The sequence below is a fragment of the Anser anser genome (assembly GCF_964211835.1).
Source record: "Anser anser genome assembly, chromosome: 14".
Classification (NCBI taxonomy): Eukaryota; Metazoa; Chordata; class Aves; order Anseriformes; family Anatidae; genus Anser; species Anser anser.
The window spans coordinates 8180759-8208668 of NC_139735.1; the positions used below are offsets into that span (position 1 = coordinate 8180759).

General features: G+C 42.9%; 3 protein-coding genes across 5 annotated transcripts; 2 read left to right on the top strand and 1 right to left on the bottom strand.

The window, feature by feature from the left end:
• Positions 1–179: 179 nt before the first annotated feature.
• On the bottom strand, positions 180–7232 carry SOX30 (SRY-box transcription factor 30). The gene is made up of 5 exons (XM_083799027.1): positions 6590–7232; positions 5150–5389; positions 3552–3731; positions 1758–2250; positions 180–624 (listed from the first exon to the last, which is right to left on the bottom strand). The coding sequence occupies exons 1-5, from the start codon at positions 7215–7217 to the stop codon at positions 249–251; spliced, it is 1917 nt and encodes a 638-aa protein (XP_083655153.1). The 5' UTR covers positions 7218–7232; the 3' UTR covers positions 180–248.
• A 193-nt stretch (positions 7233–7425) lies between these two features.
• Positions 7426–12315, top strand: THG1L (tRNA-histidine guanylyltransferase 1 like). Of its 3 annotated transcripts, none has more exons than XM_083799038.1 (6): positions 7426–7639; positions 8091–8267; positions 8725–8894; positions 9736–9824; positions 10413–10520; positions 11497–12315. In XM_083799038.1, exons 1-6 carry the CDS (start codon positions 7458–7460, stop codon positions 11656–11658), a joined length of 888 nt encoding a protein of 295 aa, XP_083655164.1. In that variant the 5' UTR covers positions 7426–7457; the 3' UTR covers positions 11659–12315. The 3 variants fall into 3 exon arrangements, with proteins under 3 accessions (XP_083655164.1, XP_083655165.1, XP_083655166.1); XM_083799039.1 differs by having other exon boundaries at positions 7457–7545; XM_083799040.1 differs by lacking the exon at positions 7426–7639 and having other exon boundaries at positions 8128–8267; positions 8729–8894.
• Positions 12316–14306: 1991 nt separating this feature from the next.
• LSM11 (LSM11, U7 small nuclear RNA associated) lies at positions 14307–27639 on the top strand. Its single transcript, XM_083799033.1, has 4 exons — positions 14307–14778; positions 17017–17156; positions 17887–17970; positions 19568–27639. Exons 1-4 carry the CDS (start codon positions 14355–14357, stop codon positions 19970–19972), a joined length of 1053 nt encoding a protein of 350 aa, XP_083655159.1. The 5' UTR covers positions 14307–14354; the 3' UTR covers positions 19973–27639.
• Positions 27640–27910: the final 271 nt, after the last annotated feature.

Sequence of the window (27910 nt, forward strand, 5' to 3'; positions counted from 1 at the left end):
AGCGATTTCCTGAGCTAGAGTCCAAACAATGCCCTGATGAACCAGGTGAAATTCAGAGGCTTTTACACATCCCCAGTTCTTTATGTGACCTCTCAAAATACAAACAGATCATCAAAGTCCTCAAAATGACATGCACAGGTTGCTCAAGCTACATAGGTTTCCCATTGAACACACTCTCTGAAGACGGTACTGAAGAAAAGATTTATTTCCAATTCTCTATTTCCTTGGCTTATCATTTGTTTTAAAAATTACAGCTCTCGCAACACCTTTTCTTCTTCTTCCTCCTCCTCACTGTCAGTCACATTGATTAGCTGGATGCTGGAAGGAGTAGGTGGGGTGGCTGACAAAACTTTCTCAATTGCTCCAATGTCCAGTTGTGGTGTGGGGCTTACACACTCCTCCTCACTGCGGCTGCTGTGACAGGTCACTTCCTCAAGTCTCTCACAGTTGTATGAGTCCTCATGTACGACTTCCTCTGGGTATTCCCTGAAAGGATAGTCTCTGTCCAGAACCGAAATCTTCATCTCCTGCTTCTGGTACCTGTCTTCATAAAAGCCAAGACATTCTGGCACTGAGCTGGAGAAATTCCCACAGCCAAATGGAGGCCGGCTGAATGGGCACGTGCTGCAATGAAAGAGATTGAAAGTGTCGTTCAGAAATGCAGATTCCCTAGATTTCCATTCAGCTAAGACAATCAGAATGGCACTAATTTTTCTAAGCTAATCATCTTTTTTTTAATATTAATTAAATAATATACTAGATAAAATAGAATCAAGTAAGCCTGCAGTATATTAATGTACATACTCAGAATAGTAAAATGAAGTATCCAAAATCAGTTTGTTACTTCTATGTACCAAAAATTGTGACAGAGCTGGGGTAAAACACTCTTATTTATTCTTTGAATGACCTCTTGTGTGTATTAAGTTGTTATTAAACAAGTGGACTGAGAGAAAATCCTTGTGCCCCGTATGTGGTTGTCAATGTATTTAAAGAAATTACAGTGATTGCTACTAATAAATACATAAATAAATTGCAAGAAGTTCCTAAGCCAAACTATAACTGTCTTTGTTGTGTCCTCTTGGAATTTGTATTCTGATGCAAAATGACACACATATAATCTACGCAGTGTTAGAGAAATTTAGTGTGAGGACACTGGTACTTTCTGTGCATACTTAGCTTAGGAAATACCCACGGGATATTGCATGTGTTAGCTTGTAAGTTCTTTGATTAAGTGATCTTCTCTCATTTACTGCCCAGAAACTGCAAAGACAAACTAGTAAAGACTACTTACTTACGTAAGAATTCTGAAGACATTTCCCACTAGGCTGGATTTCAGAAATACTGGTAGTTATGACAGCTGCAATCCTAGTAGCTGGGAGACATCTCACACACCTACTTTAATTGTATCTGATCATTTTGAAAATATATTTACACTATCTCTACCTAATACTTTTCTGTAGAAATCAGATGTCGTGCATCTTAGGTGCACAAAGTGGAGAGAGGATACTTCTGTTTACTGTGGGCTTGGGAATGCCAATTATTAAATTAGTACCATGGAGCCTTCAGTAACTGGGCATATATTACAAACAGCCTCAGGCCAGCAGGTCCAACCACAGAGGAGCTATAGGAAGGTAAGAGCAGCTCTCCTTCCTGGCACTGCATTCTTGCCTCAAGAACTGAAAGCTCCATCTACTTTCTGAAAGTTGAAGCCCTTTAGCACTTAATCTCGCTGGTATTGAAATGAAGGATTGCATTACCTTGAGGGGAAATAGTAAGGTCCAGGTACAAAGTAAGGGTGATGAAATGAAAATCGAGGAGGTGCTCCAAACAGATGAACTGGCTGCCCAATGGGAGGACTCTCATAGAGATATGAGTGAGGAAGAGGAGTAGCTTGGGAAAGAGGTACTCCTCTAGGACAAGCAGAAAGCCCTGAGTACTCCTTTGGGAGCTCAATGGTAGAAACGGAAAATCTGCCATGAGCAGTGACTGTGTTACTTGGGTTTCTACCGGAGCTCTCAACAAAAACTGGTGTAAGTCTCTTCAGAGAGCAGGTGGATCCAGAAGGTACATCACAAGCTTCTGTCTGAACAGATTCAGCAAAGTGCTGTGATGCAATTACAGGGTGCAGGGGCAGGGTTGGAGCTGGAACTGCCAATGATGTGGTGCTCGCAAAAGTAGACTGGAAAAGAGTCATTGGACCTGGACGTTGAACAGAAGAAGCTGGCAGACGGATGGCAGAAAGAGCTTCACCTTTAGGAAACAGAGCAGTTATTTATCAGACATGAGTAAAGGAAGAGATGTCACAAACAGTGGCGTAACAAAACCAAAATCACTAGGGCCAAAATCACTTTCTCCAAAACACTTCCTAGCATCACTTCCCTGCAACTCTCATTCACGCGTCACTTGGCCTATGTATGTTCTGACAGGTGGTTTTGGAGTCCACACACTCAAGCTTCCTTCAACAAGAAGAAAAAGGTGAATGAATAATGGATTGGTTGGTGAGTGTTGAGGCTGTGAGTCTAGTGAGGACTGCATCGTGTTCTGGGATAGCCACAGAATGGGGCCGGAGTGTGCACTTAGTGCCTGAAGCTCTGAACACCTGCCACATTTACCATCTGAGATGGAATGAACCAAATTCTTAATAAATCTGCATGGTGCCAAAGCAGCAGTGAGGAGCAGAAGCAGTAATTACAACACACAACTCTCCAATATATTTTCTTACTTGTTTCACCAACGAACGCACCCACCAGCCAATCTCACTGAAACATTTTGCAGATGTACACTTGAGATCATGTTGTATGTTAAAGGCTGCCTTTATACAATAAGATTTCAAAACACATTGCATTAGTGTTTTCAAAAACCACTACCTAGCCCAGGAGTCTAAATTCTGAGTCAACTGGACTTAAATGCTTCTAGATTTTACCATTTGTATTTAAGAGTGATTTGAACCACAATAGGAGAGTAAACTTCAGAATGAAACATAGTAGCATGTGAGGACACCATAATATCATTGAATCTTGGAATCATAGGATATCCGAGTTGGAAGGGACCCACAAGGATCATCAAGTCCAACTCCTGGTCCCCAAAGGACCACCCAAAAGACCACACTAGCATAAGAACACAAAAAATAGCTTATTCAGTCAAATTTACAGAATGATTTCAGAAAGGATCATATCCTAAGTCAGAACTTCACCTGAACAAAGTAAAGTGTTCTCTTTTACATCTCCAAATATCACCATCTAGCATAAACAGGCATTTAGTTTTCTTGTCTCATTAGCCTCATTCGAGTCAGTATAGTTAAAGAGAAAAGGTCCAGTGCTTGGACCAAAGCTATTTGTTGTGATCCACTGTCCTTGCAATCAGAGACAGAGCTCTTTCACCACAAAATGTGAGGGGCTGCAGGTTAGCTATTATATTTGCCTGTGGGCTTTCATGGCACACCCTATTTCACTGCCCATATGGACTGATTATAAAAAGGATCTTTCTAGGTTAAATGCAACTTTAATAGGTAGATTCCTAATTTTAAAAATCATTCAGTATTGAAAACTCACAGACTGGATGTCCAATACTGTTCTGAACAGTGGGGATAACGACAGAGTACCCAGGTGATTGGAAGGGAAGAACGGCAGCTGGATTTGTAGTGATGATAGTCTGAGTGGTGCCGGAAAGTAGACCAGAGACATTCAGTGGAAAACGCTTCCTTTTGCCTGGTCGTGGCTGATAAACCCAACCTGCCAGAGATGAAAAAGATGCAGACACCCTGTTTATGGGATGGTCTCTTTTTTATGTAAAACTACTGTAACCATAATTCTGAAATATGTAAAGAAAGAAAAAGTAAAAAAAAAGAAAGAAAGAAAGAAAGAAAGAAGAGTCCCTAAACTGCTCCAATGGTCAATGGCAAAACTCCATTTGTGCCAGTGAGCTAGCAAATGGGGAATTTTAGCAGAAGTAGAAATAAAATGGACACATTTGGGCACTGTTTTTATGTTACCGAATCAAAAGAGTTTTGTGACACACATAAATACAGAACAGTGGGATGTGACATGGCACAACTAAGGAAAGCATGCAATGGAGAACACAACACTGCATGATGGGCTTTCAGTCCAGAAGAAAACTATGACTGTATTCAAAATGTGGATCTTTCCTGATTTTTTTCCTTACCCTGTAAATTTAACATATACCTGCAGGTTACAAGAGACAACTGAACATATGGCCCACTGGGAATCCTGTATAGATTTTGGCAATAAGGAGTACATTGGCCTCTGACTTACAACACTGATCAAGCACTAGCAGACTTATAAACACACAGTTTTTTACTGAGCAGATGTTTCTTACACAGGCTAGCAACCCAGGCTAACTCTTAAGGCTACCTTAAAGTCCCTCCCCAATTCCCCCCCCCCCTTTTTTTTTTTGGAAGAGTGCAAGGAAGGAGTGCTACTCTTCATCTTTGGTGTATTTATGACACATTAATCATGTTTGTCTACCAGCATTAGCCTTAACAGTGAACTCGCAGGATTATGACATCACAGAGATAAAGGATTATGACACCTGATGTCTCAACACCTTTCACAGTGTTCAAAATACAAATACTTGTGCTTTGTTTTATTAGTGTCCTTTTAATTAACTGCAGTGCTATGAACAAATGAATTTGGTAAGGGTTCAAATTGTTAATCCTTTTGGCAAAAGGTTGAGGAACAACATATTCCACACTCTTACTTGTGAATCCCCAGACTAAACGTTGAAGAATCCCACAGAATGCAATGGCATTTGTGCTTCCTGTGGCACTTTCCATTTATTGTTTTTGAGGAAGGATACATGTGTCACCACAGACCACCTGGGCAGCTCTTTTTGCATCCATGTTCAGAATAAACTCTGTACAGGGCATGAGGCTTTTAACCCATGCAGGAGATGCTACAGTTGTAGTGGGCTAAGAATGTCGGAAACATTAGAGGCTATAAAAGATGCCACATCATTTATGGATACTTTAAGAAAGGAATATGCTTTCAGGTACTATAAAGCTGATAGAGGGACTGAGTGCTTGAAATTTTTGTCATGTTTTCCAACTCTACTATTTGCTCTAATAAAAGAAATCAAATTTTCCACAAATCCTGCACTTCTAAACTATTGAGATAAATAAATAAATGTTTACCAGGAAATTCCTCTCTGTGCCTTTGTTTTATTTTCCGAGCTTCATCATAATAGGGCTGTTTCTGCTCTTCACTCAGTTTGCTCCACTCCAACCCGAGCTGAACACTGATTTCTGCATTATTGGCAGTCGGGTTAGCTTTGGCTAGAGCAGGCCGATGAATCCTAGCCCACACCATAAATGCGTTCATTGGACGCTTTACGTGGCCACTTTTGTCCTTGCTAAATGGAGTATCTGGCATTCCTATGCAACAAAATGAGGAAAGAGGATCATCTTCCAGGCAATATATGTGATACAGGTTACACTTAATAATATATCAAGAGGATATTTGGCAACAGTCAAAAGAATTACTAGAGCTTTGGAGCACACAGAACTCAATGCATGTTCAGAGAGCACTTCCTAGAAAAGTGCAAGGGAGTACCTCTATAACCTCCACTGAAGCACTGCATAAGGAATCATTTACATGGATTTTGTTCGTTAATCTATTTTTAAAAATATGAAACGCGACTGTTAAAGACAGTTTGGTTTTCACTTGGCTAGACTGTTTTCTGTAACTTATGAATTTATAAATTAAGCACTGTATAGCACAGATGTATCACTACAAATTTGTCATCACCACTAGAACTATGTATCCAAAAGCCCTAATGATGCTGGGATGAGATCTAATGGTGGTATGTCTCCAGTTTCTCAGCTGCTGCTGTTCTAGGTTTCTATTTATTTATTTTACTCTCTCTTTTCTCAGATATGGACACTCATCTGCTGGGTGAATCTGTCTTACCAAATGTTTTACATGACACCCAGATTTAGGTCTTTGTAAACAGGCTGCATTTGAAATGAGCTGGTGACATTACGAACATCCAGACCTTTCACAACTGATCCCTCAGCAAACAACTTCCTCTCTGAAAAAGGCTTAGAAATAGACTGTTGTTCCACATTATCAATGAAGGGCTGAAGTATTCTTATCCTCAGGATTTCACTTAAAGTCATTAATTTCAAAAGTGCCAAAAGTATAAATTTTAAAAGCCTTTTCTTTCCAAAAAGTAAGCTTTTAATCCAAATGGTACAAAGTTTGTCACTTAACACGTCCAAATTCTCTCAGAGAAGCATATGAATGCTTCATTTTAAGGATCAACAGATGTCTAAATTTAAACTTGTCACCAAAATTCGATGTGATTCTGAAGTTATGGAGGGGTTTAATACAGTCAGGGAGCAAACAGACAAAGCTGTATTGATTCGAGCCAACTACTAGAGCTCTGTGCACACACATGCACACCTTATCCTGAATTAGGCAGTTTTACAAATAATATATTCAAAGAGGTGGTTCTCTATCTTTTTTTTTCCACTCTAACGTTATTTTCCCGCTATTTTTTCGTGTTTTCCCATGTGACGGCCTGCCAGCTGCGTGCCGCTCGCTGCAGCCCCACAAACCTGCTTCCTCAGTACCTGAGTCGGAGGGCAGCACAGTGAGGGGCACGTTTTTGGTCTCGATTTTCACCGGCGGCTCGAGCAACGCCTGCATTTTAAGCGGCGCTGGCTTCAGGGGCACTTGGGGCACGCGGAGCAGCTCGGCGGGCACCGGGCCCGGCAGCTGCAGGCGGCCGGCGGCGGGCAGCGGCCGCAGCACCAGGGGGACCCTCAGCGCCTGGGGCAGCACCCCCGGGGGCTCCCCGCGGGGCTGCGCCGCCGTGATACCGGCACCGTGACCGGCACCGGGACCGGCACCGTGCGGGGAGCCGTGCAGGGAGCCCCCCACGCCCGTCCTCGCCCTGAGGGCTCCCTGCGGCTCCTCCGCGCTGCCCCGCCGCCCATCCCCGCCGCCCCTTCCCCGCCCTGCATCCGTTCGGGGGGCACCGACAGCCTCCGCCGGGGCTCCCCCCGCGGCCAGGGGGCTCCCCGGCCCGCTCCCCAGCTCCCCACCGCCCTCAGCAGCGGCCGCGGCTCCCCGCGGGTGCCACTGGGCGCTGAGGGGAGGCTCCGGGAGGGGCTCCGGGGTCGGCTCCCCGCGGTCCCCGCCCAGCCCCTGGGGGCCGGGGCCAAGCCCGGGCTCGCCACCGCCCCCGCCCCGCTCCATGACGCCGCTGCCGTTGCCCGCCCGCGGTTGGCCGCCAACGCTCGCCGCGCCCTCGCGCCGCGGCCGCCGGCCAATGGGAGCGCGCCGCTGCCTCCTTCGCCCCGCCCACTCGCGGCTCGCCTCGCCTCGCACTGCGGTCGCTATGGAGACCGCGTCAGGGGCATAGAGAGGTCCGCCCGGCTGCCTAGAAGGGCCGGGGGGGGGTGTGACGGCGGTTCCGGTTCCGGTTCCGGTCCGGCCATGCGGGGGTGCTGGCGGGTGGCGGCGGCGGCCATCAGCGCGGGCAGCGGGCGGGCTGCGGGGCGCGGCCGCTCCCCCATGGCTAAGAGCAAGTTCGAGTACGTGCGGGACTTCGAGGCGGACGACACGTGCCTGCCCAACTGCTGGATAGTGGTCCGCCTCGACGGCCGCAACTTCCACAGGTGCGGGGCAGCCCGTGGCCGAGGCGCTTGTTGCGGGGCGGTTGCCATGGCGACGGGGCGGGGGGGCTGGGGAGGGGACCCTTGGGTGCTGACAGCCTCACACCGTCACCCCGGGGTGCTGACCCCCCCCCCCCCCCCCCGGGCCACCCCAGGGTGCTGACACCCCCCCCCCGGGATGCTGATCCCCACCCCAAGGTGCTGAGCCCCCAGGGGCCGGGCTGCCCCCCCATATCTCATCAGGGTGAGAGGCTGATGGGACAAAGAACGTGTTATCCAGAAAGCATAACAACAGTTCTTGTTATTTCTTTCCTACCTGCAGGGAATTCACCGTTACTGCTACCCGGATACTACAAATCAATATACATAGAAAATAAATATGGTGAAAATGAGTGGGTTGGCATTTTTGACTAACCTTTTAAAAGGTTCTTATTGTCCCGTTTTTGCTTTGAAGGTTTGCTGAACAACACGAGTTCAAAAAGCCAAACGACGACCGCGCTCTTCACCTGATGACCAGGTGTGCCCAGACAGTGATGCAGGAGCTGGAGGATATCGCTATCGCTTATGGGCAGAGCGATGAGTACAGTTTTGTTTTCAAAAGGAAAAGTAAATGGTTTAAAAGAAGAGCAAGGTAACAGCTGCTTTGATAAGGAAGTGAAATTGTTTTTAACATCTCTCTGTAAATCTGTAATTTGTTCCCCATCTTTAGGTTTGCCTTTATCTATACGCAGAGGTTAGGAGCTGAGCTGTATTTAGGTGTATATTTGGGTGTATGTGCCACAAGTAGTTCAAGTTCTTCATGCAGACTCTTTGCATGCGTTATTTCTGTAGTTTTTAATGATAGGGAGCATTAAAAAGTATTGATTAAAACAAGACTTCTTTTAACAAAGTGTTTCCCTTTCTAAACTCGTTTCCTTGGTTCATAGTACTTCTTATTTTCCACAAGACTCCGCCATTGCTGCTCTGTTGTACCATTATGTAAGAAATGATGCTGTCCACACTAATCACTGCTATTGATACTTGAGAAAGTCATGGATATATATAATCATATTGACGTATTCCTTTTTCCTTTGCTTTATGTTTGCAAGTAAGTTTATGACTCACGTGGTCTCGCAGTTTGCCTCCAGTTACGTTTTCTATTGGAAGGATTACTTTAAGGACCAGCAGCTTCTGTACCCGCCGGGATTTGATGGACGAATTGTGCTGTATCCTAGCACCCAAAACTTAAAGGACTACCTCAGCTGGAGACAAGCGGACTGTAAGCATTGCTAGAGAATGGAGATCTGCGCAGCTGAATTGTCTTCCTGAACAGAAACATCCTTATTGCCAGTGTGTCTGCCTATGTGCTTAACGGTTAAAGCACAGTTTGGCAGGGTAATGGTTATAAATAATACTGAGATCCCCGTGGTGGGATTTTGCAGAAGTGTTGGCTAAAATTTTGAGTCCTTAGACTAGTACTGTATTGGTGCATGCTGGCAGTGAATTCATCATAGGAAATAGTAATAGAATTCATTTTTTATACATTTTTTTTAAAATCAAGATGATGATAAAGGAATCACAGAATTGAAGGGGTTGGAAGGGACCTCGAAAGATCGCTGGGTCCAACCCCCCTGCCAAAGCAGGTTCTTTAGAGCAGGCAGGAAGAGATGTGAATGTTACAATTCAAACCACATAGCGAAAGTATTGCGTATTTCATGCTGAATCAGACTGCTGAGTTTCATTTGTAGGCCTCCATGAATATGTAGTCCCTGTTGTTCAAGTTAAGATAACTTGTGTTATACAGAAGCACTGTTCTCCCTCTGCCCTCCCTCTCCCTTTTCAGAAGTATCATGAATCTGTCTTCTAGTCATTCATAAAATCATAGAACAGCTTGGGTTGGCAATATTGTCTGGTGCCATGGGCAGGGACATCTCTCAGTAGATAGGTTGCCTAGGGCCTCGTCCAGCCTGGTCTCAAACGATATGCAGCACGTTAAAAATGGATCAGAAAGATTCTATCTGTCTTTTCGGTTATAATTCTGGAAATGAAGTGGCTTTTTTTTTTTTTATTCTTTGAGTATTCAATTGGATTTGGTAAGCACTCTATCTTTTTTTCTATAGGCCATGTTAATAACCTTTACAATACGGTGTTTTGGATGCTTGTACAGCGAAGTGGTTTGACACCAGTGCAAGCACAGGATAGACTCCAGGTAAAAATCTCTTGAGGTCATGTTCTTCTAGGTACAGAGAAAATCATCCGGTTTGCTAAGTTGTGTCTTGCCTACTCAGCTCTGCCTTTTCTTAGGATAACCATTTTGTGGATGTACATTCAACAACTTTTTTAACTTGTAAAGATGATAATATGATTAGCAAATGCATCTTAACTGGAGTTCTAAAAGGACTTTAATTTTTTAATTAGTGAGTTCAGAAATCTTAAAAACATCACGTGACCATCTAATATCTGTAAGCAAGAAGTAAAATGGGAGGGTTCAGGTACTATGGATTTCCAGACCCTCCTGTAGTACTGTCTTACTGTGCAGATTTCAGCAGATTGTTTCTGGTTTTCTCCTGAATTTTGTTGACTCCTTTCAGTTCCTCTTGAAAATGTAAAACAGATTTGGAAAAAAAAAAAAAAAAAGCAACTACCTTTTTTTAATATTCCTGTTTAGCTGTTGAAATAATTATTCTAGTTGGAAAGGAAACTGCACCTTGTAATTTAAAGATGAAAAACCTGTTTATTGGTTTGGTTGTTTGTTTGTGTCTTCAACAGTTTTTGTTCTTTTTTAATTTTCTCTCAGGGAACGCTGGCTGGAGATAAGAATGAAATTTTATTTTCTGAATTCAACATCAACTACAACAATGAGCCTTTGATGTATAGAAAAGGAACTGTCTTAATATGGCAGAAGGTAAAAACTGCATTACCACGTTTCGTGTTCATGTTTTGGGTAGCTAAACTGTAGCCAAAAAGCTACGCTGTACGATCACCAAATGGGAAGTAACGCTCTGTGGATGTGTATCTATAAATGTATTTTAAAATTAACCACGTTTTCCATATGATGTAGTGAAAGGTGCCTAATTGCTTTGGAGGTGTTTGACATAACTATGTCTATAAGCGTAGTAGCAAAACTAGCCTCTGAAGTCTGTCTCAGAAATAAGTTATCCCTGTTGAGATGTATACGTTGTCATCTCTTCATTCATGTTTTACATACAATTTCACAGGACTGATATATTTGCTAGGTAAATCTCCTTTGTTTAATGAATCGTATGTGGTTAGTTTCTTAGTGTTAGCAGCTTTGAGAATTGAGGGAGTATATTCTGCTTCCTCAAAAATTATATTTTAATGACTGTTGTCTGTTTTATACGGTAATCACTGGGGCCTGTGCCAGGCTCTTCACAGGATTGGTTCTCAAGTGTTTTCACTGCAGATGTACTAGAAACTTTCAGTCAAAAAAAAAAAAAGTAGCTCAGCTCATAGTATATTTAATAGTCGTTTCCTCTTATGTAAAGGAACATAGTAAAGCTGCAGCTCTTATTATTTTTTCTCGGTAATCTTAGACATTTTTGAGGTTTCCCATTTGCTTTAAGTAGCTCCAACTTAAATATTTTACTTTATTCAAGAATACTTGGAATGAGTTACGTGAACGTGTAGCTAATTTCTTCAAGCCACATGATGATGACGTGCAGTTCTAACTACTCATGTTAGTCATCAAATTAAGAATAGATTCATCAAATTAAGAATAGATTCTTTGAAAAGATTCATCATTCAAATTCTATAGCATGCTATAGGGTTGATGGTTAATTCTGCTATAGCTTTTTTTTCTCATCTGTTTGTGAATCCTCTCTGAAATCTTACGTTTGCTAATGTGTCAACTCTATTTTCAGGTTAATGAAGTCACAACTAAGAAAATAAAACTGCCAAAGGAAACAGAAGAAAAGGAAATCGAAGTGACACGGAGTAGGACTAAAGTTGTCCCCCTGCACTGTGACATTATTGGGGACCAGTTCTGGGAGGAATATCCTGAGATTCTGGCTGAGGATAGTTGATACCTGGATGAGTATAACTGGTAGTTAATGATTTGCTCTGCTTGGCTTGTTGGCACCTGAGGAGCATGGACGGTGGCTGGCAGAGTTCGACTTACATTCCTCTTCAGCAACTTCAGCAGAAGCTTTACAGCAGCTTTTAGCACTATAGTTGCATGAAAAGGAGGCACTGGAATGTTGTCTGACATACAAGGATATATCCATTTGGAAAATCCAAAATCATATTATATTTTAAATATTAAGAACTCATCATAAATTGATTGTTCCTTGTAAATGCATATTTGTAGAAAAAGCGTATAGAAATGTCAGCTATTTCTATAGCATTTAAATCATGGGGAATTGTATTGAACTGCCAAATGATTAAAAACAAACAAAATGAAAAAATTGTACATTTGAGTAGTTAAAAGCAGAAGAAAAAATACTTTTTTCTTTCAGATAAGAGACAGTTGGTATTTAGTATTAAATAATATTTCAGTTGGCATTTAGTATTAAATTTCAAGGCCAGTGTGTTTGGTTGACCTTAGCAACAAATTGTTCAACTACATAATGTCTCATCCTTACAGAAGGGAAAGCCTAGCAGTTTCCTATGACGAATTTTTAAAAAGCTTTTGTCAAATGTACAGGGTTTTATACTTTTTAAAATATTAAAAACTAGTGATTTATTCTCTGCTGTGTTTATTATTTGACTTTCTCATTGTTTATTATTTGGACTTTCCCATTACTAATATTTTTAGTAGTAATTAGTGAAGGTTTCAAACAGTTAAGCTAATAATAAACCGTACAGAGTTGAGTTTTGTTAGGGTATGGACAGACATTGTGCTCTCATCTTCTGTGGCCTGGGAAGTAATTTGTCTCCTCCTGTGCAGTGGAGTGAAAGATAGCAGCACAGGGTAGTTTCTTGGTGCCTTTAAGGAGGATGCCAGCAGTAATTTTATTATTACTGTTCTCTGGTTTTCTTGGGGATGATACAGATGTAGCAGTCATGACAATACCTCTTAGTTAAAGAAAGGAGGGTGTGTGTTGCTTGCTCTCTGCACAGTTTAGTTCTTGTATAACTTGGTTAATCTCTGTCAAGACAGTTAAATCATTCAACCTCTGGGAGCACAAATGCTTCTAATGTAAAGGGACTTGTCCAAATGTAACTAGACTTTGAGGGAAATAACTTATTTCAGTATAAATGCCTATTTCAGAAATACAACTGTAATGATATAAGAATGGTAGTGCTTTAACCGTGCTGGTCTCAGAAACATGGCACTGACATAGCTACAGCTCGCCAGCCAGTTCGCTAAGGGAGAGAGAACCAGCAGTTGGGACTGGCCATAAAAATGGAAGGAGAGCATTAAATGTGGCCAAATAAGGTCAGTACTGAGTTACTGTCATGAATTGACTCTCTGCTTTCACCCTTTTCTTACTACGGGAAGAACTTACACATTTAAGGCAATGTGCAAACTTTTTTTGAAAAAACACTCTATACAGATACTGAAGTAAAATATTACTTTGCAATTTCTTCCTTTTTCTGAGAATGAAGAATAAGTCTGTGCATTCGTGATAGCAGTTTCCTGTCCCCGATGTATACTAATGCTGAGCAATAAGAGAATGTATACCATTTTTAGCTTGTCGAAGGGCCTGTTTAATTCCTCAGGAAGAGGATATGAGGGAGTGTGTGGTGGTGATTCTGAATGAATCATTGCACCGCAGTCATTTAGCATTGAGAACTTCCTATCTGTTTTTTGTGTGTGTGTGTGTGTTTTGGTCTTACAGCAAAATTGTCATTTGCTCGACTTTGATGTGCCACGTTGTTATCTAGGGCTTGACTTTGGACATGACGTACAGAGCAACTGCTCCAGAGGTGGTAGTGTTTGGATTTTGCATTCTGAGCAAAGATGAAAACAACTTCGGCAATAATGATCCTCCTTGAAAAAGCATCATGTAGGGGTTTTTAATCATATATCATGACTACCTGATACATAAGGAGAGATACCATAGTATGTGTGTATTAGGTCCTGCTGTCAAGTGTTTTCCATTTAACTCATACAACGATGTGTAGTAAGTAAACATCTAGTTTAGTACTACTATATAGTATAATAGAGTTTTGAACCAAGATACAGATTGTCTTTACAACTCTGGTCTTGAATTTTTATGACTTTAAATGCTGTGGGGGGAAAGAATGTAATGGACTCGAGCACATGGTATCCTCCTGCATAAAGTTTCTTTGGGGCTGTGAAGAAACAGACGCTTCCTGAGGTTGGGCAGCAAGCTCGGCCTGATGTTATACTGTTGTAACAGGAACCATTAAAGCTATGGGAAGCGGTTAGGGAAGACCAACGGTAGGTGGGGGAATCTGTTGCAGTAAAGAAACCCCGCAGCGTTAACGTGTCCTGTGACAAATAGGTCTTGTGCTCTGTGCCACTCAGCACATTCAAATAAGAATGACCCTGTTCCCTGCAGCACCGGGACCGCCAGAGGCCTCTGGCGGCTGCAGAGGGCAGCAGCAGCGGCGAGGGAAACCGTTGCTCGCCGCCAGCACCGCTAATTTCCCATTAACACACCGTTAATTCGCGCCTCCCCGCGCCCCGCCTCCGCGGGCGGTGCTGGGCGGTCTCCCCTCCCGGCGCGGCCCGGCCGGGGCCCTGCTTAGCTTGCGGGGCCGGCGGGCGGCGCTGCGGCGCCCCCTAGCGGCGGGCCGGGCGCCGCCCGCCATGGAGGAAGCCGAGGGGGCCGCGGAGCAGCAGCGGCGCCGCCGGGCGGGGGCCGAGCGCTCGCCGAGCCCCGGCCGCCTGGACGTGAGCTCCAGCCGCTTCGACCCGCTGCTGGCGCTGTACTCGGCCCGCACGCCGCTGCCCTTCCCCGGCGCCCCGTGCTTCAACAACCTCGCCGAGTACGAGAGCTTCCAGCGCGGCCTGCTCCGCCCGCGGGGCCGCCGCCCCGCCGCTGCCGCCGCCGCCGCCCGCCGCGGCCCCTCCGCCCGCTCCGCCCGCCGCGGCCCCGCCGCCGCAGACCCCGAGCGCATCCAGCGGCTCCGCAGCCTCATGGTCAACGCCGGGCCCGAGCAGGAGGCGGCCGCGGGGGGAGCGGCGGCTCGGCGCAGGAGGGCACCGCGCAACGTCCTCACCAGGATGCCCCGTAAGGGCGGGGGGGGGGGCTGAGGCGTGGGGGGGTGAGGTTTGGGGGGCTGAGGTGTGGAGGGCTGAGGCATGGGGTCCAGGCTGTGGAGGGCCTGAGGTATGGGGGTGCCGGGAATGGGGGGCTTGAGGTATAGGGGGGCTGGAGCAAGGGCAGGGGGCCCGGGCTCGGCCACTGGGTGCCAGGGGGTGTGCTGGGGCGTGGGGGTACGGAGTGAGGCGGGCGGTGGGGTGACAGCGGAGTGACAGGGTCACGGAGAGGGACTGAGGGAGCTCGGGGGGAAATGGGGACTGCGGGCTTGGTAAAACGCCGAACGCAGAAATGCTCACTGGAGATGATGCTCGTTTTGTTGTGACATCCTCCTTGGTCATTTGGTTGGTCACATCCATCTTCTTAATGGAAAGGAAGGACGAGAAAGTGTTGTGCTTCCAGAAGTACCGTTCTTAAACCTGGAATCAGATTTCAGCCCATGGAGCTAGTAGTTAAGTGATAACCACAGCGTGAGCCCGCAACACACTGTGCTCTCTCGGCTACTAAATGTGCATCCTGGGGGCATAAATACAGCGCTGGTGTTTCTACTGATGTGATGATAGAGCAGCGGATTGAGGCAGGAGGGAACTGTGATGATAAATTCGTCATCTGTGGGGATGATACAAATTTCTTGTGTAAACTTCCATACGCAGTCAGGGAAATAGCCCCTGAACATAAGGGGTGCAACTTGTGGACCCACACCAAGAAGCAAATGAGATGCAAATTTAGTGCGCTTAATTAAAAATACTGCAGGTTTACTGGAGTCAAAATATCTCTTCCCATTGCCAACATCACCTTAATGCTCTTTATAAACAGACAAACCCAAAATGTTCAATTCTGAATGCCTAAAGCAGAACCTTTTTCTTGCTTAGACACCAAAACAACATATTCCTTTCCAGAGGTGCTGTATGATCCGCAATCTGATCATGTCAGTTGAGAGTTTTCCACAAATGCAGAGGCTCTGTTTAAGTAGGATTTCCAAAAGAATTGACCTTAGATATTGGTTCAGGATCTTAATATAAAGAATCTGTATTTGGATTACTGTGATTGAAACTGAAAAAATGCACTGTAAAAATTGACTGTAGCAGTGGTCTAGTGAGGAGGTTACATGTTTCCATTACGAGCACATATTTAACGTCCACACATCTAAGACTAGACAGTGTGGACTTTGAAGAAGACTGGCTCAACTGGCATCTAAAGTGCTGTTCAGCAGTCTGAAGAGTTTATTTTTTTTCAAAACTGTGTGCTTTCCCTGCAACTAGGGGGCCTGTCTGCATAGCAGGTTGGCTATGTTCGAAGCTTGGATCCTAAGGCAATAGCTGCCTCTGGAGGCATGTACGATATGTGTGGTTCGTGCTTTACTGCATCCCATGGTTGTGTTGCTGTGCTCCCAGGCAGCTGTGACAATGTGTGACTTGTTCCTTAAATTCCGTGTGTCAGAAATGTAAAATGGACTCAAAATTTCGCCCATTGTGAGGAGTTAGCAGTGCTTGTTTGGAATCAGCTCAGGAGAAGCAATTTCGAATCATCTCGTATTTACCAAGGAGCAAAGAACTTGTGCAAGCAGTTACCGCAGAGCAGCAGAAAGGCCTTTAGTACTGCTCTGAGCTGCTTCAACTGTCCTTGCTTGCTTTGCTCCTGTTCTTTTAACTTCATCTCTAAATAGAGTCTACCCTGTGGACAGCAACTTGAACTTCATCAGAATTTGGATCTGTATTTTGTCTCTCCTGGGGTACTTGCCCTCTGGTGCACAGCAGTTTTCCAGTAATTCTTCAAAATCCTGCATTAAGCACATACTTATTTCATGCAAGTAAGCATTGGATTTTGAGTATAGAACCAGCTAGGTAACTAATTTCCCTATGGATAGAAAAATTATTAGTCTGGTGAAGCCAGAGGCTTCCACAGCAAGGAAGAGTAGGAACAGGATGGATTATGCAGGTAGAGCTGTATTACCCAGGTAGAGCTGCAAAGTAGTGTTTTCTGTGAGGTCTAATGGGGTGCTGACAAGCAAAGACATAGTTGTAAATAAAGGTTCTAAGGTTCTACTTGATTCTACTTTTTTATAAAAGTTGGAGGTAAAGTTCTTGTATAAAAGAAACATAGCAATCTAAATCTGAACTCTAAAAATCCTAAATCTAAGTATTTCTACATATTTTTTTTTATGAATGCATTTTGTTGAAGACTGATGGTGTTCTCTTTCTGTTTTAGTCCACGAAGGCAGCCCGCTCGGGGAGCTCCATCGCTGCGTCCGAGATGGCGTAAAAATCAATGTTCATATCCGCACTTTCAAAGGGCTTCGTGGAGTCTGCACAGGGTTTTTGGTTGCATTTGACAAGTTCTGGAATATGGTAATTACTGTTCCAAGCCCTTGGTTTGTAACTGCTACACTGAACATTTGAAATTTGCAACAGGTTTAAACTAATTACATTTTGAGAAGATAAACGTGATTTTGTGGTCCGTAAATGCTAGTTTACTCTTGCACTGAGTGCTGGGTTTCAGACTTTTGCTTGGTGTTGAATTGGTATGTCTGGGAGATACCTAGCTGTTTTATAGACTTTAGGAGAGGGTGAAGGAGAAACTTTGGAGTACACAGCAGCTTCAAAGATTTTATATAAGAACCCAGGAAGGTGATACATGAAGAATATCAGAAGCTTCCAAAAATGTCTCTGCATATTCCAATCTTATAGTGGTAGCCACTTCTTTCACCAACAAGTTGCTTGTATGTCAGCTTTGCCTCTGTTCTACCATATGAAGATCTTAAAGACAATGGCTGGAACAGCAACTACTAAAAATTTGTGAGCCTAGGGCTGTGAAAAGCTTGGAAATTGGTAGAAAAAATAGAAGGATTTTGCAGGTGAGGCTCGGATTTTCTAAATAACGCAGAATGGATGCTAGGCTTTGCTGTTGCTTTTATACCTCAGTACAACTTAGCTGATATGAAGCCAGCTCCAAAGAACAGCTTGTTCCTAGGACAGATTTTCTCTCAGAGCATAATTTCATAATGCTATGGCACAAAGATAGCCTGAAGTCTCTGTGTCTTTTTATATTTTTGAACTTTCCATTTCTTTAATCTTCTAGGCCCTGACAGACGTGGATGAGACATACAGGAAACCAGTACTGGGCAAAGCTTTCTATGCAGAACCTCAGCTCACACTAACCCGGGTAGGTAACCATCTGCCGTTTTAATGTTTGGAATATCTCAGTTTTCAAAGTAAAAGGGGAGCATTGGCTGGAAAACTATATTTATATTTGAAATGTTTTACTTCCTTTTAGTACAGAGGACTCTAAAATTACTTGAACTGAAAAAGAAGTATTCTGACCTTTTTGAAAGTACTTTGGCCATAGTTCACTGTTACAGAAGTTCCACTTTAGAATTCCTAATATGAGATCACAATTGCTGCCACTGCTTAGTACAACACGCTGATCTTCTATAAGCTCAGCGTGTGGTTTTTGATTTGTCTGCTCTGTACTGTCTGGCTTTATGCTGGAACTATTTTCTGCCCTCTGATAGCCAACATAAGGCCATCCAGTATTTTGTGCCCTAAATAATTTGGTAGATTAGTCGTTTTTTTGTTTTAGTTTTTTTTTTTTCATTTGTGATTGATGCAGTTCTGCCAGGTGATTTGGCAGTGCGTAACTCTGATAGTGACATTCATGGAGTGACAGTCTTTGTCTCTAGCCAATGGTACTGAATGTCTTGTTTGGTCACTTGACCTTCTAGTCTTGCCACTGTGAAGCCCAAGATTCTTCATGCTGCTCTAAAGCAAGACACTCTTTGGGTCCAGCTGCAAAAAAAAAAATGTTTACCAAGTTGAAAACTGAAGATATGATAGATTAACTTCTGAACAATGAAGGAAAAAAATGCGGCAGGGCTGTGCCTGTTGCATGGCGTAGCTTGGGGCCTTTTGAACATCAGGGAGGCATCACAAAAACTTTTTAACAGTTTCATTGCAAAGGATTTGCTTTTAGATTCCTGCCATTTAAATCTATTTTCTGATAGATCCCACTCTTCCTAAGTTAAAAATAATCCAGTTGTCATTGCTCATCTTAGCCCACTGTCACAGAGACTGGCTTTCCATCCTGTTGGTAGGAAGAGACAGCCTAACCAAGAATCCTTTTCATTTGTCAGCATTTCATAAAAGCTTGCCTGCTGCCAGAGTAAAAGCAGTTTCTCTTCCAGTTTCTGTACTATGTATTCTCAGATTAATGAGTTCATCCCGTGCTTTGGGCCTGCTGCTGCAGCTTTTATTATTTTCCTATTGTTTTTGGCCTGCTCACCTCCCAGAAGTGGCCTCCTTCAGTTTGTTTGGGGAGCACGAAGTGTCATTTTTTCAGCACGCACTCCTTGCTGTTTGAGGCCCCTTATCTTAGGGATTCGTGTCCTGCCTTAGGACACAAGGGTGGGGATCTCTGTAAAACAGTTTGAGAACAGTACAAGAGGTTTGGGGAAAGTGAGCTAATGGAGCCACTTGGTAGCTTTCAGTTGTTCTTGACCAAAGTTAAATGATACAGCATATCAGCATTGCTCCCCAAATTAAATTCCCTGATGTAAAAATGCTTATGCATATGCAGGAGATCCATTCACCTTATGTCATGGCTTGATTTAGCCAAGAAAACATAGTATTTATTCCTGGTAAAGACTCTTCACCAACTCGGTATTTTGAGAACTGATTTGGGATCATATACTCAAATGAAATGCAGAACAAGAGGCTCTTCTTGTTTTATGAATGTGGTCACATACACAAATGTTCCTTTACAGCTGTTTGACAGACTCAAACTGCAGGAGTCCTCAGTAAAGAAGGGAGCTGACTCAAAGACTGTCTCGGGGGAGCTGGCCCTGACAAATGACTCTCAGACACTCGGATGGAAAGCTGGATCGGGACGAGGGAGAGCAGAAGATGAGCGTGAGAGGCAGAAGCGCTTGGGCAGAGCTGGAGAAAAGAAGACGCCAGGTGACAGTCTGCATCTGGCAGTCAGAGGTGAAGCTGATGTGGGCAGCGGGACTGCTCACACAGAGGGTGCCAGTGGTGGTGGTACCCGCGCAAGAAGCCAGTCACGGAGAAAAAGGAGGCCCAAAGTGGATTATCAACAGGTGTTCACGCGTCACATAAACCAGATTTTTATTCGAGGAGAGAATGTCTTGCTTGTCCATTTAGCACATTAACTAGGCTGAGCCTTCATCAGTGTATTTATTTGATAGCATGAATTGCCGCTGCAGCTCTCGTTACTATTTAGCATTCTCGTTGAGTATCATGGTACTGTGACTGGTTTCCCATTACCGTAACAAGGTAGGGGAAGTGTTTCTAACTGGAGAACCCTGAGCTTATTGCCAAAGCAGCCTCCTTCGATCTGTGCTGGGGGTCTCAGGACAAGGCCAGCAGCACGCTTTTTTTCTGTGAGATGAGGGAGGTAAACTCAGACCCCACTGCTCCTTAAAAAGTAAAATGAAGCAAAGTCAAGAGGATTGGTGGGGAGTTTTGGTGTACTCAGTTATAGGAGCTAATTGTGGCCTACATTTGAGGAGCTTAAGATTAGTTCTCCACCTGGAATGAATCACAGATGCTACTTGCCACGTTCTGAGTAATCTCAAGAGAAAACAGCTAACGAAACCAGCAGTTTATCTACCACCATTACGTGGATGTCTTCTCTTCCAGACATAATTCTGACAGGCATTTTGAAACGGTCTATAAAAAGGTGGAGTGACATACTACTGATGGCTATTAGCCTCTTCATAGTTAGCTCTGTAAAGCCCTGTGTGATAGAAGACCTCTTCCCTTAATTGGACTGCTCTTTTTCTGTGAACGAGTGTAGGATTTTAACTTGTTTCCAATATCAAAGCTTACGCTTCTATTTGTAATGCCTTGCTTTTGCTGTGCGTCACCAGCAAGCAGCTAACGTAGCTGGTCCAGGGACCTCCTTTTATGGAGTTTATCTGTGAACGTTGTGGGTGCATATGGAAAGTTGTACTTTTATCTTTCACCCCTTTGGTTCTTATTGTGATAGTGAAGTTTACAAAGACGTAGTTTTTCTCCTCAGATATAAGCGTTCGTGCTGAGCACAGTTGTACTGTATCTAAGCGCCTTTCGAGTTCCGTCTAATGAAACTAGAGGTGCTGTGTCTTCAGCTGTTCTCAGAAAGCAGAAATCTTCACTAGTCTTTCCTATCTGTATGAATGATGCATCACCTAATTCCAGCTGTACTGAGCTTTGGAGGTGTGCCTAAATTTGTTATGAAGTATAAAAGTCAAACTCACCTCATCAGTGGTTTTATTTTAAGCATCGTTCTTAAGCTGCTGCAGATCAGGTCGGGCTTCTGCAGGTATAAACTACTTTCCAAGAGCTACGTGGAAAAGTTTGAGGGTACACGAAGCTGTTACATTACCTAGTCTGTTCTCTTGGATGTCAGAGGACACTAGATTTCACACTGCTATTCCTGGATTCATCTCGACCACCTTAGGCTTTGCAGCAGCTCCTGTGTTTAAGATGAAGATGTGAAATTGCCGGGACAGTGGTTAGACAAGACAACTGGTAGAACTTTCTAGTGCTTTATAGCAGGTCTTTTATTGCGTTTTGAGGTTGTAAGTCCTCAAACTAAGTGATTGTATTCTTGAAAGTCGTATTTCTGTTGCTTCAAGTGAAGCATATTGCTTGCTTGTCATTAGGAATATGTCTGGTGCTTGGGTGAATTACAGAAATCGTTTAGCAGGAGTTCCTGGACACACAGAGCAGCTGTATGCCTCTGGGGGAGCCTGAAACTGTTATGTCAACGTTTCAGATGACATGGGGCTTGGATGACTGATCAGCTCAGCCCCTGAGCTGCAAACCCAAGTTCAGACTGGGACAAAAGTGCCTCGGATTAAAAAGTACTGTAGAGGCAAAAAAAGAATAATTATGATTTCTTATACACAGTTTCATTGCTGTAATCCCTTCCTACTATGAACTGAAACCAGGCATTGAAAAGATTCTTCCTTTGGAGGTTTTTGCTTCCTCTCCTTTCGTGCTGTTCTTGTTTGTATGGTTGTGGTCCACTGTTGTCCCACCTCTCCCCTCCTCTCCCCATCACCTTTTTCCCTTCTTTCATTATTTTGTCTCCTCAGGATGTTCCTTTCTAAACTCTGGTTTAGGAAGATTGTTCTTTTATTCACCCTTACTTGTCCTGGTTTTCTGAACCTTTCCTGGTTGGCTCTCTGTGCACTTAACAACTGACCAGAATCCTTCCAGTCCTTGGAAACAAGGATTTTATTTCTGTTCTCATCAGCTTTTATTGCAAATTAATGTTTTTCTTTTTTTTTTTTTTGGTTGTGTGTGTTGTTTTTTTTTCTGCTGTGCTTTCTGACTGGTTTGGTTTTATTTCAGTTTCTTGGGATGACCATCTTTGCCTCTTCCATTCATGAATGCCAAAGGCTACTGGTTTTGACACCTCTCCTCTTTTGTACTTGACCAAAGGGTGTCATATCTCCCACTCAGGCCTATGTACTATGCCATCCCATTGAATTCTTGTTTTTCTTTACCTCAGATTTCTATTTATCTGCCTATTTTATCCTTCTTCGTGCATTAAATAAGATACAGCTACCTTGAATGTTCTTGCAGCTTTACTGCCCTCTTTCCTTGCCAGCTGATATTTCACCAAGTTTGCAGTTTCTATCAGAAGTCTCAGTGTTTCCTTTCGTCATAAGGTTTTCCTCTTAAATCTTGCAAGTGTTTGTTGTTTCACATCTACAAGTTAATTTTTTTATTTTTTTGAAAAATGCTGGTGCTTAGACTTGCGTTTGTGCCTTGATTTTTATATCACGACTGACCGTTCTTCCAAAATCATCACCTTAGACAACAAACCTGGTTAAGAACTAGACAGTATGTCTGTTGTTTTGTTTTTCCTCTACCTCATTATTAAAGTATTCATCCTCTTTTCTCATTGTTTTCTCACCTGTGGACTTGGTTAAAATTCTCTCTTCTATTTTAGGTTCAATGGTTTGGTGGTTTTTCTTTTGTTTCCTACTTCCCTGTCCACCTCTCTCAGTATTTCCAAGCTGCTTCCCAAATACAGGCTCTTCTATAACTTCAGATCTTTCAAAGAGTCTTCCTGTTCCCTACTTTTTCTGATACCGTATCATTTTGAGGCCCATTATCAAAATGCTATTTTATGAACTTTGTCTCTTTGAAACATAGTATTTGATTGTGACTAAGCAAGTGATCCTCTATGTGTGTTGTCACTTGCATGTTTAATACTTCAGGTGAAGTTGCTCTTTAAATAAAATTGAATGTGATGTTCTGAAGTGGTCTTCTACCTCACTTAAATATTCATGTAAATGTTTAAAAGAAAAAAAGAAAACGACTTTGTTATTTTTTGTTGTTTCTGGTTATTTCTTGCCATGTTTTCCTTTTCAAAACTCAGCATAAAATCCAGGTTCTTTGTTCCAAAAGCTGTCTGCCTTTGCCATTCCTCTGTTGCTGCAATGTCGCAAAGAAGGTGATGTGAGCAGGAGGCAGTCTTAAGAAACAAAGAGCTGTGTGAGTGAAAAAGCTTTGAGCCGAGTATAAAGAATACCTCAAAGGATCAATATGCTGGTTGCATTCTGCTCAGTTCTTACGTGACATTTTCAGCCTGATGGTTAGCAGTGATTCCTAAAGCATATTTATTGTGAGGTACCAAATTGCAAGGAGCAAAGTTTTTTGAACTACTTTAGAAGTGTTGTGATAATTTGAGAATTTTTTTGGAATAATTTCTGACATAGCAGACATGAAACTTGTGAAGTGTTACGATGCCAGCTGCAAAAACGATGTAATGAGATAGTCCTGGAATTAAACTGTGCTGTCAGAGGTATTTCTTGCAGTATCATCACATACCCTGTAATTGCTAACATAGTTCACTAGGGAGCAAAGTCTCATAGTTACTTAAAGAGGGGCTATATTGTTTCTACAGTGATATAGTTCTAGAGACCTTTTCAGAAAGTCTGAATGGGATTTTCACGGACGGAACCATGGCATAAATACTTGCTACGCTGTGGGGAAGTGGGGAGAACAGTGAAAACCAGGCTGAGAGCTGCAGTGTTACCCTACAGTTACGGGTATCATGACTGGGATTATTTCTTGGGAAACTCTTCTGCACAGGCGTTTCATTTTTATCAAACAATTCTTAAAAGTTCGTTCAGCTTGGTAATTGCCTAAAAATTTTCTGATCTAGAGGCAGATACTCAGCATGTTCTTACCAGCTGATCACTGAAGCGGTCAAAAACAATTGTTTTCTATCTGCCTCTGGTTCTTCAGTTACTGGATTCATTGTTTCTGATGCAGCTTTCACTTCTGTATCATTTGGAAGCAGGGGCAGGTCTCAGCAGGAGAAGGCTTGGCTGCCCACTTTTTTTTTTACCCCCCCCTCCGTAAGGAGAGTTACCCAGCCTCATTTTACATCCAGATAGGCTTAGACTATTCCTCATTTTCATACTATTCTCTGCGAGAATAGTGGCAGACTTTTGAAATTGCTTGGTCAGAAGAATTATCTATCTTGGATCTTTTGCAGTAAACTCATTATTCATTTATTTTCTACTCTTTTCCTTCCCAGAGTGCTAGGTTTTCCTAGTTTGCTGTTGCAATCACTCACTTGAGCCAATGAATTGCAATGGGCGAAGAAGCGTTCAGAAAAAAAGAAAGAGAGAAAAAATGTCGAATTTTTCTTAATACGACATTCTGTCCAACATGCTGCCCGTGTTACCTTTTCTATTGCTCAGTGACTGACTTAAATGAGCCAGGTGGAAACACTGATTTCCTCTGGAGTCTTGAAAGAAAATGGGAAGGCAGGAGGGTCAGGAAACTGTGAAAACACAAGTTTCTGAAGTTATATATATCCAGGTAAACTTTCTGTCTTTGATTAAACAGATCAGAATTAAAACCACCAGCTTAAGCTGAAAGCTCTGCAACTGGATAAAGTTGCAAGGCTCAGTGCTGCAGCCATTCAGTCAGTGCAGCAGCATTGCTGCAGTAGCACTGATGCAGAGATTCCTTCAGCCAGGCAAGCTCTTTTCTGAGAATCTGTTGAGAAATACGTTTGTGTCTGCCTCAAAGCATAACTGCAAAATCCTGTGTATTAATATAAAGATGTTTTCTGTTCTGCCTGCATTGCAAAGTGTAAAATAGAAATGCTAGACTATGCGCCTTCTGCAGCCTGGAACTATTTCGGTTCACACTTTTGCTTCTTGACATTGGCTTAAAAATTGGAAGCTTGTGCTATAGCGATCCTAAGACTGCCTTTGCTGAGACGTTACAAAAGGCTAACACGTACTAGAAGTGATTCTTAAAAATGAAGGGATGACACAATTTGTGGAATTATGTGATACTGACTGATATGGTGACTAAAGGTCATGTTATTGTAATTAAGGTGTTGAATACCAAAATCTTTATTCTCAAGATATTAACAAGGTGCACAGATAGAAATGTATGAAGCTTCCACTGGAAGAAGAGAGGATAAAAAATACTTCCCTTCTAGTGAAGGAAGATGATCTCCATAGAGTGAGGTAATTATTTCAAAGCTGTTTATCCCAGAGTTTCCAGGCTTGCTAGGAGGTGGGCCTAAACAGGCCAAAACCCAAAGTGAGTTAGACACACACAAAGAACAGAGCTCAAAGAGACGTAGGTCAGTTTGGAAACTTAAGTATAGATGATCTAACTTTATAGTGAAAGCTTCCAGAGAAGCAATTCCGGTTTGTAGTAATCAGGTGTCCACAGCATTATCTCCACGCAAAGCTTTCTTGGTATTATTATCTTCACCCATAAGAAGATGGCAAATACAATGGTTCATGATGTGTTGTCGTTTTATCTTGTTCCAGTCTTGTTCAAGAAGCTGCAGTGTACTTAGTGGAGAGATCTGAGTAGGTGGATTTTTCTGGATTTTTCATCACAGCTTTTTCTGTGATGTTGTTGATGTATCAGCAGGAAAAAGCATCATTTGTTACGTGATAGAAATGTGCTGGTTAAAAAGCTTCCTTTTGAAAAGTGTCCTTTGCTGCCATTTATTACCTGTTAGTAGCCTGGGCAGAATTAAAATGAGGCCACTTGGGAAGAGAGATGCAAGGCAGACCAGTGCTCTTCCTCCATATGGGCACTGCAGGATTAATGCACTTGATGATGACTTTTTTTGATAGAATAAATTGTGTGTAGTCTACCGTAAATATAATACATACCTCTCTGTACATTTTCCCAACTACAGGCTTACACAGCATGCTGAAAGTGGGAAAGCAGGCTGTGAAACAGGAGGGGAGAGGAATTACTTTACTTGGTGATAACTTCTCAAAATGGGAGGTAGCCTTCACAGTTCCTGTCTGTACGCTTTGGCGTAATTTGGCCAGCACTGGGCTGTTGTGCTCTACAAATAAAGCCGTGAGTATGCAGAGAGACAATTCTCTAGTGCAGCCGCCGTTCGTTGTGAACATTTCACAGCACATGAACTGTGCCCCAGGAGTCTCTGCCAGACTCCAGCCCTAATAACTGACGTGTTTGATCCTGCCTCTCAAATTTTGCAGAGGAAATCCAGTGGGAGAAAAAACAACTAAGCAAATTTTCTCTTTTGAGGCAGGGATGGTAGGAGGCTTGGTTATCCTTGTTAGCTTTCTGGGGGTGCAGGAGAAAGGACTACTTTAGTGGAGGAATATCAGAGATGGCTTGTCTCATGATGTTTACAAGTCCTTTTAGATGTCACTGTAAGTGCTCTTGCTCTTAGCTGGTAGAAGTGAAGGCCTGTCAGGAAAGGAAAATGGCTTCTGATGTTCCTGGATAACTGTTTTATTAGCTGCTACCTTCACAGTGTACACTTGGATGACTTAGCTGAAGAAAATTAGTACACCTGAGACTTTCAGTCAGTCTTGTATTCGTTTAGAATGAAAAGTAGTTTGATCAGTTTGTGTAAAAACATATCCATCCTTTTTTCCTCTCAAAAGATCAGTGCTCTCCCTCAGGAAAGAAATGAAAGCTGTTCCTGCTCCTTTAGCGATTGCTTCTGATTTCCACTGCTTTAGAGCAAAGTGCAGCTGTGTCATTGTATCTTCCGCTTGACAGATCATCCTGAGATGAGAAAATGAAAGAAGTGTTCAAACCCAAATGGGCATTACGAGGGGAGCAGTTGTATTGACCTCTTTCCGAATGCTGCATGCATCCAGTATCGCTGCATGGGTTGGGACTTGCTAACCAATTAGTCATTTATAAAACTTCCTAAGTGAAACACAGAGGAACAGCGTGACCTACCAGACTGATACGAGATTGGAAGTCAGATGCTGACAAATTCCAATCTCCCTACTGCCACTTGCTCACTGAATGGCCTTGGCAAGTCACTTTCCCTCCCTCTCCCTTATGCTCCAGAGCTTTAATACATCTGAGAGCAATCCTTGCCTGTCTCACGAGGATTTGGGGGAGCAGTGAGTGGTATACAAGTGCTACGTATTGTTATTAAAACTATAATATGTCAGGTAGTGCAGATACATACATCATCTGCCCTCTTCAGGCACTTGACTGTTAGCCTTATGTCTAGGCACACCAAAAATGTGCAGGATATCAGGTATAATGACGCATTTCAGTCTTGAAATTACTTGTGTCTTCAAGGTCAGATTTGGTGACTTCAATATCTGTTTCACAGCTGCAATACCATGGTTCCGTCTAATGGTGATAAATGAGAGTGTAACTCGTTTGTAATTCCTTCTCTGTCTTCCTAAATATTTTGTTTCTTAGGAAGCTGATGCTGCTATGAACATATTGAATAATACTGAATTTGCAATATTCTGCTTTCTAGACATAAATGTTTATATTTAAAAGTGCTAAGACTGCATTGCAATAAATAATATCCATGTAACAGTTGGCTTCAGAGCATGTTTTCTAGTGTGTTCTGTCAATACGTTTGTGTCAGTGATGAAGCTGCTGCTGCAGCAGTTAGGACAGATGCCTGGATGCGGAGACCCCAAGTCCTGAATGCGAGTGCTGCTATCTAGTCATGATTTGGAGCAAACCGGTTGTCTGTGTGTTCAAAACTGTACTAACGTACAAAATAAGAATATTATTATACCTGTATTTTAGCTATAAAATAAGAATATCATACCTGTCTTTTAGAGATGCAGACAGGAATT